Consider the following 10,240-nt stretch of genomic DNA (forward strand, 5'->3'; position numbering starts at 1 on the left):
AGCCCTGCATGGGATTTAATTTGGAATGCTGCAGTTTTCACATGGAAGAAAAAGGGGAGCAGTGGCCATCTAGTAGCAGTAGCATGCACTAACGTACATGTCCATATTTGATGGCTCCAAGGTCTCCAAAGCAAAACTGCGTAAACTGTAAGGATTACAGACAGCATCTTTTCATGCTTTATGTGGAAGAGTTGCTGTGGTCACCAGTAAATTGTGAGCAGTCAGCATAAAGCTGTTGCTAAAAAAGCTGTGACCAAAAGAATGTGTGAGGTCAGTAGGAATAAAAGGAAGTTGCACCTGTAGGATTTGGTAAGCACATCGTAGTCCTCCAAAAGAGAATTATGTAAATGTGGGCATAAGGGACCTCCGTGGTCCCGAAGTGCTGTGCTCTTGTCTGCTTGCTGTGCCTGGCACAGCATCTGGTTTTGCCGACAAGAGCGATGGACACCTTTCCATGCTGTGGCAGCAAGTAAGGGAACCTGAGACAGCAGCTATATGGAAAGCTTTCCGATTGTTCTGCCACCACTTTTGTGTGCAGCTCAATGAACAGAAAGGCAAACCCCGCTTCAGCATTCCTTATCAGCAGATGAGTTGTGGTAACAAAGGGGAATGGGTTGAAACTTCATTAGTCACAAGTTGGCAACCTCAACTTCCTCAGTGAAGAAGCTGCTTCTGAAAACACGTGGGGGAATGTACGTCAGGGCAGCAAAAGGATCCAGAGCTCACAGGTTGTGTTTCCTCTGACTTAATGTGGGACTGAGAAAGGATAGGGGGCAATTCCAGTTTAGGTTTTATCAGATTTTGCCTCTCTGCATAGAAGTATAGCTAGAAAATTAGTGTGCTTTAAATGAAGCTTTGTATACTTGCATACTGGCCTGTGTTGCTGCACGCCAGGCTCCACAGTAACATGGGAGGTACCACAGCCATTTTTAGTACTCTATCGTTAGCACTGGTACTGCATTCCACCCAGGCATCTTTTCCCACTGTGTAATCCCCCTCTCCCTGCCCAGATGTACTGGCCACCACAGGCACACCTCAGATGCCCCATGATTAGCCCTGGTGTTGGGTGCATTGGCCCTTCACCGGGATTCTGCTCTCCTGCTTGGGATTGCCCATGCCCTGCTTTCACCCAGTTCCTCAGTACATCAGCCTAACCCCTCAGCTCAAAGAAAACCTTTCTGACTGCTTGCAAAGCTATGAAGTGTTATCTGCACCTGCTATTTTGTCTTCCTTTTGTACTTAGAAGATCTGAAATAATTATTTGTCCTCGTCTGTGAAAGCCATATGCTCAGGATACACGCTCAGGAGTTCCACACGTGGCTGCTAAGGAAAGGTCTGGCCCATTTAGGAAAAAGCTTACATGCACATACACCCACAAAAGAAACTCCAGGTAACTGGGTGGAAAGGCTGCCTGGCCCAGCTGCACGCTGTCACAGAAGAATGCTTTGTGGTACAGTGCCACTTAAAAGGAATGTAGAATCCTCAGAGGAGAGGCAAAATATGCAACAAGTCTGACATTCGAATACAAGGAAAGCTCAAGAGCTAGAGAGAACCAGCTTTCACTGTGCAGGCAGACACAATGTGGATACAGAAGAGGACTGAATCACATTAAAAACAGAAATCCATAAATCCTTCAGTATTCAAGGCTTAATAAGACTCAAAAGACACCATTTTGTCTAAGCCTGTGTTTCTTACAGCTCCTGAATAAAGGCCAGTGCTTTAGCCATACCAGCTATGTGTCTGTGAGCTTCTGTTCACTGCAGGGATGGCAGTAAGCTCCCTAAGGTTCCTTGGCCTGGGCAGCTGACCACAGTGCAGGTGGGAGCCAAGCAGCAAACTGAAGCACAAACCCAGTGCTGGGGTGAGAGCAGAGCCACAACAGCACCCGAGCTGAAGTCACCCAGGCTAGTCCCGCAGTTTTGTTAACCATCCCACACAGAAGCCATACGACACAGCTTGGCTGCAATTATTTTAATGGAAAAGACTAGTTAATGTTTTACATAAATATCAATTAGTGATAAGTCAGTTGAGTAAGTAAAGGAATACATACCCCCAAGGTTTAAAGGCTCATAATGAACTGATAAGGTAGCACACAACAACTACGAGGAATTACAGGAGGTGGGCTGCACTTCAATCATCTTCATCAAGTTCAACTGCTAATCAAATTAGGCTATTATTGGAGTTAGTGATAGTACATCTCCCCATGCCACAAAGACACGTTCAAAGGAGAAAAGTGAGCTTCGCAAGCACCTTTCTGCTTTCAGTAGAAAGCTCCAACTACTGAAGTACAAAAGCCTCTAGGTAGTGGTCCACTGATGTCAAGCCCTTTTGGGGTCCAGTTTCAGGTGTGCAGCGTACCTCTCAGCCCCAAAACTGGAACAAATACACAGGTTGTAACAGCAACGTCTGCGCACATACCAAGGTTGGATCTTGTTAATTTCTACAGCACTGTAAGGAAGTGAAATCATTTTTACTCTGAGGCAGGCCTCAGCCGTAGGGAAAAGAGGAGGCTTTTTAGTCACTAAGTTTGAAGTGAGCAGAAGCTGCAACTTCAGTTTCTCATGCAAACTGACAGGTGTGATCCACATTTCCACCCAACATCGCTTTGTTTCCCATGAACTCAAGATGTAAAGTATCTCCTGAGCTGCATGTCCACGGCTATAGGGAGCAGAATTACTGAAACCCTCACTTTCATACTGATAACAGTAAGAAATTTCACAGCTAAAACATTAAAATTGATCAGACAGTGGGATCTGCAGTTTGTAAAGCCAGTGCTTCCCAATTAAAATAGAAAAAAAAAAATCCAATCTGAAGAGAAGGAATCCAATTCCCCAAATATTACCTTAAATGCCACCTGGCTAGGATTCCTGCTTTCCACTGGCTTAATCAATAAAAGCTCATCATGACTTACCTAAAACTATCAGAAACATACACATGTAATTTTACAGTTCTTCCCATGAAATTTCAGTAGTTACTAAATGCTGTGGACACAGAAGGTTCTGGCTCTACTGATGCATCAAAGCTCACACTCTGGAAAAGCCCACCAACCCGATTTTGTTTTTCCTTTGTCAGACCAATGTCTACCCTGTCCTCTGAAGGGCTCAAGAACTTGCAAACCATGTTACCAACTCTCCTGTCATGTGCCAGGTTCCACAAACGGAGGTATTCAAGATGCAAAAGAAACCTTTGCAATTAGCAACTGCTCAATTAAAAACAATTAATTCCAAGCACAGTCTAAGCTACCTCGCAACCCCAGTGAGCTAGAATCCAGCTCATGTCAAAGCTGTGGCATCTGAATGTAAATGCAACATTTCTGAAGTGGATGGCCATGGTGGATGATTCACAGCACCACAGAGATTTTGCTTTATGCTCGCACTGGTTTCAATATACTTCAAGAGAGCCCATGAAAGAAGATGCAGGTAATCCCCTAACACACAAATTGACTAACATCTCTATAGTGTCAGATTGCTTATGCTCAGTGGGTTTACATTTCAAAATTAATCATAAGACGGCGACGTATTTTGCACCACAACTCTGTTATATGAATATTTGTTTTTCTGTTATAATTGTAAAAGACAAAGCAGACCCCCAAACACCAAGACGAGAATTCAGCTGGCTGCAGTCACTCAGCGTGATGTGCGTTTCGTCAGCAGGAAGGGGACAATCCCAACACCTCCAGTTCTTCACATCTAAACAAGTTTAAAACAGGGTTATTCTTTTTGATTTGCAATAAACACGAAGAAGCACTTTTGGACAAAAGCATTTGCAAGACACTGGGAAAAAATCCTACTGAAACGATTGCTAAAAAGAGTATCTTGCCTTCTAGGGTTTGATGAGCACCTGCTAAGAAGGCTGCTTTCCGTGTATTTTGAAAACAATTACAGTTATCCCAGGCTGGATGTGGCTCTGGGCAGCCCGGTCTGGTGGTTGGCAACCCTGCACACTGCAGAGAGGTTGGAACTACACGAGCATTGTGGTCCTTTTCAACCCAGGCCATTCTATGATTCTGTGATTATTTTGACAGCGAGGAGAAGCACAATGTCATGTGTAAATACATTACCAAAACAAGAAAGAAGTTACCTAGGCATTTGAACATTAACTGCATGTTTTAGTCACAACAGAAGTTAACATGGTTTCGTCAAGTGTCAATCAGTTTAACTGTTTTACTCCAGAACGTAAGCAACTCCTTTCCTGGCTTGGAATCAAGAGAAGGAATAATGAAAAAGCAGAAGACTCAAGCTGCTAAGATGGCGTATAGGCAGGAAATCTCAGCGCCGTTAAAGGTTACATTTGGAGAACTGTGAAGATGAAAGCCACTGCCTTTTCTCTTTGGTACCTAAGCTACGGTTAGGGGCAGATATGCTGACACACAGTCAGTGCCGCCTACCTGCAGAGTGGTGCGACACAGCCATCTCTCATTATCTCCATTGAGTTTCATACAGGCAAACAGGTCGCAAACCGTAGGAAGGCCAAACTCCTGGAAAAATCACCACCTTCATTAATGTCAGCTTAACATTCTGATGCATCTTCAAAACCTGTCAAGCACTCATAAAGAAAAAACCTGTATCCTGAATCTGTAAGATGAAGACTACTTGTATTTAAAAATTAACTCCTGCTGTATGTGAAACACTGGCCCAGTCTACTGAAATAACTAAGTAATAATCACTGAAGACATTAAGAGAGCTAAAAAACCTAGAAATTATCAGCCAATGTTGTACGAAGAGTTATGAATTCAGAAAAAAAGACAGGCATAAAGTTCTTAAACAATAAACTCATTCCATTGGCTTAAAACACAGCAGTAACAAGCAGTTATGAATATGCTTACTTGTGCTTTCTTGTGTAGGAGCCATTTATCTTCCACTGGAGGCAGGTTATCATTTTCTAGGTTGTTTGAAGCCAACACCCAACTGCTTACGTTCAAGGGGTGGTGGAACGGAGCCAAGAGGTCCATAAAGGGACTTCTGGAACTATTTACTTTCTCTCTGCTTGCCTTTTCATCTCCACTTTCTGCTCTGTGTTCAGACTTGGCTAGCCAGCTTGTCAGAGGCCTTTCAAGCAGTACTTTGAAGGGTTCTGCTATCTCTGCTGAATAATCCACTTTCTCGGTGCTAACAGGTTCCCCTGGGAGCTGTTGTGAAGGGTTAAGCCAGAAATTGACAAGAGACTTTGTCTTCTCATGCTCTGGGTTTGGTACAGCTTTCTGGCTTACCGGAACTCCATTTTTATCCTTTCCTTCTTTCTTCAGAAGCCATTTACACAGAGCCTCTTTTCCACAGTTTTCATCACACATGCACTCTGAGAAGCTGCTACACAGCTCATTAGCTTTGCACACATCTTCCATTTTAAAAGGGGCCTGGGGGTGCTGAAGAAGCCAGGCATTTACAGCAGATGTAGTGGGCAACTTCTTTCCATCAAGATGCTCATTCAGGCACTTCAGATTTCCCAGGTTCTCAATTTCCACACTTTTGACCTGGCTGCCACGACAACTGGTACATGTTTCAGCTTTGAGGAGCCAATCATTGCAATTGAATTCTTCCTTAAAAGGTTTAAATTCATACTTCCATTTCTCATCTGAAGCACTACCTCCATTTTCCACGCCAGGTGTAAGCAGCCAGTCAGAAAGGTCCACCTCCTCTTGCACAAGGGATTCCAAATCCTCCACCTTATTTTCCACGGAAAAGGACGAGTTGGAAGTCAAGGTGGAGTCCTTGTGACCAGGGCCATCTGTCTTCCCAGCAACATGATGCTGTTGACTGCGCAGGAGCCAGTTTTCCAAATCTTTCAAGTTTCCCCAGGCTTTCTCAAAATAGCAGACTTTGGAAGAGCTTAAATCCTAGTAAAGACATTGAAATACAGGTATTGACACCAAAAAGCAGTGTTTCAATAACTGCACAGTCATCGCTTCAAAATTACAGAAGAATTAAATTCTACCACGTTCCACCCGCAACCATTCTCTCCTTACAAGGTTGGTGCATTAATGGCATACCTGGCTGGGTTCTGACACAGATTTTTGGGTAACCCATTCCTCAAGATTGGTGCTGGGAACATATGGAGCCCGGCAAACATCCACAGGTCTGCTTCCAAGCAACCAGTCAGCAAGCGAGGTGCCCACTGCCCCACACAGTGTTTTCTGCTAATTAAAAAAACACTGATAGTTATCAAGTTGTCTAATTGCCGAAGCAATCGAAGGTGAACATCAAAATGAACATTCAGTAGATGCCAGAATTTCTGAACCAGTATTTATTCTAGATAGAAAGTTAGAAAAGCAGATCTTCAGTCATCTGTATGACTTCAAGGCACGCCTCGGCTGTTCTGTGATACAAGATTGTTCAGAGAGCAAAAGACAACCAAGGGAAGTGACAGCTTCTACAATGTACAATCTAGTCACAATCCCCTACATTTGACCACACTTCTATCTTTGTTTTGCTGCTCTCCAAATCTTCACTGGCACTGTTCCTGTGTAGGGCCCAGCACCTTGTTTCCCATGAACTCCTGGATTAAAACAAATTACATAGCTCCCAGTCCTGACCTGACAACAAAAAGGACCGTTCATTTAAGACATCTGGCTGACAGTCCAATTCCAACTTCATTTTCATACTATCTCCTTGCACATCTATTCATGGAGCAGCTAGAACACCACATCACTATTGCTGAGCACAGCAGCTGCTATTGGCCACTCGGATATCTTCACAAACAGAAGCTACTCCTCAAGAAAGCTAACACACTGTGCTGCAGTTCTCCTTTACCACTGATACAGCTAAATCATCAACAGATTTGAGTACTAATCTTACCTGCTCACAGTTTGTTAGGGAACAATTCTGCCCTGGGAACCAAGGAGAAGATTTCTCTCTCTCTGAGGTTTGCTATGAGAGAAGTAAAATTCAGTTTAAATCTCATTTTTTTTCGGTTTCTAAGCAGCAGAATCAAAGTGCAGTTACAACTGATCCACTCTTAATAGCCAACAATTTTCAATATTCAGAACACAATAAGGATTTGCTATAAAAACACTACTTCCATTCCACTGCCTTTAAAAGAATGATCTCCAATAATATGAAAGATATATTGCTTACATAAGAATCCCAAAATACTTCTACAGCATAGATACCTTCCCACAATCTAAGATTTTCCTTTAGATGCTCACACTTAACATTAATTTTTCAGTTGCTGGAAAAGAGTAAGAATACAACCAAAGTAACACAATATATAACTAGATCTAAGTTCAGTCAAAATGAGAGGTAAGTGCAATAATTAATAAAGCACTGTCTAAATACTAAACAAGTAGAACTATATGACTTGTACACAAGAGTTATTCAAGCTCTAACTATACATACACAGACTTTAAGTACTGCGATCCAGTAAAGTCTCGATGCTTACCATTGTTTTGATTGAACCAAATGAGGTAATAGCCTGGCGAAGGTACGATGTGTCAGCCTCAAAATTCAGAACAGAAGACTCCTCTGGTTTAAGAGTGAGACCTTCCAGTCTGAAAGAGTAAGATGAGAGTTACAGACTTATTTTTTTAATCGTCTGTCTTCTACACCTGTCCTGTTTCGGGAACTGACTAGGCAATAATTAACAAAAATGAAAGATTTTTACTGCTCGTAAAAAAAATAAGGAGGTGCAAATTCACAAACTACAGCAAAGTAACCAGCAAAGCACAAGTTCTTCCTTCTTACTTCAACTGCCATCACCAATTAAAATCAGAAGAAATCTGCATAAATGAGTACACCCACTGCTTTTTATGGTCATGCTTTATTTGTTTTCTTCCAATCTAAGAGGAAGATGAATCATATTTCAGAGTGCTTTAAAAGACCTTACCCCTATAAACTTCTAAATGCAGAAATGATGACCCAGATTTATTACTAGTTCCTCCAGAATCACAAATGGGGTTAAGTTTGTAAGTCAAAATAAATACCAATTGTGTTAGCTTGCATCGTAATCAATATTTACCTCTCCAGGCAAACTGAAATCTGGTTTGCTAGTTCGTTATTGTAGGAGTGTTCCAGCTGATGAATAAGGCAATTGAACTGTCCCAAGTACTGTGTGAAAGACAAAACACTCATTATTGTTCGGGCTTCTCAGGTTAAAACTAAGAAAATAACTGCAAAGATGCCGTTCATTTTAAAATCCCAGTGCAAGAAAATGAACATGCAACCATCTCTTACCCAATAGAGCTGCTGAGCTTGCTGCTGCAACGCCTCCTCCTTCAGCTGCTGAATGAGATCTACCTGCTCAAACAGCCACACCTCACGGCTGCGCAGGCATTCCAGCTGGCGACTGATATGGCTGTGAATCTTAGCTTTAACCTGCAAGGTAACATTTTCCATTTTTGTTGTAGCTGTCTAACAGTACCAACGAGCATATGCTGCACAGATTACAAAATATTATTTCTCAGTCAGAAGTGGTATTTTTGTACCAATTTATTCCTCAAGCTCTAAACCACAGTAACCCACAACACCGCATGACTCACAAGTCAGTGCAACTTTCCAAGCTGCCTCTAAAGGACTATCAAATAGCAGTGTTATTCACAACATCTCTGTACTCAGATACTTCAGCCAAAAACTTTAGAAAATTCTGCATGCCTAGGCTAGCAATACAGAACAACTTCACTAAAAGCATGCCTAGGTTACAGGCCAAGATACTTGCCCATCTCTTGGAAAACTTCAGACCATCCTCCCCACAGAAAGTACTCTGGAATGATTTAAACCGTCAGTGAAGTCACATTAGTTATTAATGCATTTTTAACAAATGAAAAATTACCTCTCGCCAGTTCTCTTTAATCTGCTGCTCGGCTTTGACAATTCCAGAGATAGCTGTTTCCAAGTCCTTCCTCGCCTGAAGGCACTTTGCCAGTGTTTCACTGCTGCAAGAGCTTCTATTTCTGTCTTGTGGCAGACTCATTCTTAGCGCGTTCCTAAAGCACAATAGTAAATTCTTAGCAGCTTCCTTAAGGAAAGAGGAAGGGCATCCTATGAAAAACCATCTGCACTACTTCACTATTAAAGGGAAAAACAAAGCCTGAGACTCCACAGCGACAGCTTTCTGTGCAGAGATGAAGCTCTCTCCAGGAGCAACAGCAGACTCCAGAATGCTTTGGCCCATGGAATTTATGCAACCACAGGAAAAACAACAGATATTTGACAACAGGCTCAACCACAGGAGCTTAGGCAACCCTCCCTGCTGCTCACGTGCCCCTGGCATTTCTGTCTAGCCAGCAAACTCCAGCAGCTGGGAGCTGATCCCAGCAAGGCTAAGCAGAGCTGCCAGGGAAGGGAAGAACAGCCTCTGAGTGCCATTCTGTCCTTGTACTGACACAGCCTGGCTCATCCACAGCTGCTGTTCCACAAGGTTTCACACCCTTCACCTCACTAATGCACTCCCTTACAACATCCCTTAGATTTTCCCTTAAAACCAGCCATCCGTGGAGCCTGCAGCTCCCTGAGGCATTTCCTTTAAATGCAGCCTGACTGTAAGTTTTTCACTTATTTTGTTTTTCCACCCTTGCAAGCACCAAAACGCACCTTTCAGTTCCCCAAGCAAACAAACCGATCACCACAGCTCTCTCAGCCCTCTCGTTCAGGAGCCATCTTACCACATGAGCAGAATCACAGCACACCCGCCAGCTGAGCCCTCCCCGGCACAGCCGCCTCACGAAGTCGCCTCACGAAGTCACCTCACAGCCTCCCCACAGCCGCCTCACGGCGCCGTTGCCGCTCGAGGCTCCCCGCGAGGCGCGCACAAAGAGCGGCAAACGCCGCCTTCCCGCACGCAGCCCGGCGGCTCTCGCAAAATGGCTGTTCTGCTCCGTCAGAAGATACACGGCCGAAGCGTCGCTGCGTTACGGAAGCGTCTGACGGCTCCTTTTCCCTTCCGTCGGCCCCTTAAATAAACCCACGCTATAAGGACGCCCGCTCGGGCCGCTGGGAGGCACCGCAGGCGCTCCCCAGGGCTGGGCTGGGCAGGGCAGCCCCGCGCCTTATCGCCACGGACCGGGCGCCTCAGCGAAAGCGTGGGAGCCTACTTGGGGGAGAAGGACCGCACCACAGCTGCGGCCCCGACATCACGCTCCCCGAGCCCCCATCAGCAGCCGGCGGCACCGCAGGGCGCGCTGCGCACCGAGAAAGCGACATCCGGCAATACCCGCGTGCAGCCCCCACTCACCGTGCCCTTCCCCTGCTGCCGGCGCTCTGCTATCGGCACAGCAGCGCCGCGGCTGCCGGGAGATGAACGGCCGCTCTCG

General features: G+C 44.5%; 1 protein-coding gene across 4 annotated transcripts; it reads right to left on the reverse strand.

The window, feature by feature from the left end:
- Positions 1-1,956: 1,956 nt before the first annotated feature.
- On the reverse strand, positions 1,957-10,240 carry NCOA4 (nuclear receptor coactivator 4). Of its 4 annotated transcripts, none has more exons than XM_042863400.1 (10): positions 10,162-10,240; positions 8,761-8,914; positions 8,166-8,306; positions 7,951-8,039; positions 7,375-7,483; positions 6,792-6,863; positions 5,987-6,133; positions 4,826-5,833; positions 4,388-4,477; positions 1,957-3,689 (listed from the first exon to the last, which is right to left on the reverse strand). In XM_042863400.1, exons 2-10 carry the CDS (start codon positions 8,899-8,901, stop codon positions 3,684-3,686), a joined length of 1,803 nt encoding a protein of 600 aa, XP_042719334.1. In that variant the 5' UTR covers positions 8,902-8,914; positions 10,162-10,240; the 3' UTR covers positions 1,957-3,683. The 4 variants fall into 4 exon arrangements, with proteins under 4 accessions (XP_042719334.1, XP_042719333.1, XP_042719332.1 ...); XM_042863399.1 differs by lacking the exon at positions 10,162-10,240 and adding an exon at positions 9,593-9,901 and having other exon boundaries at positions 5,987-6,130; XM_042863398.1 differs by lacking the exon at positions 10,162-10,240 and adding an exon at positions 9,593-9,901.

The sequence above is a fragment of the Lagopus leucura genome, unplaced genomic scaffold, assembly GCF_019238085.1.
Source record: "Lagopus leucura isolate 7727_CA_CO unplaced genomic scaffold, USGS_WTPT01 Super-Scaffold_739, whole genome shotgun sequence".
NCBI classification, from domain to species: domain Eukaryota; kingdom Metazoa; phylum Chordata; class Aves; order Galliformes; family Phasianidae; genus Lagopus; species Lagopus leucura.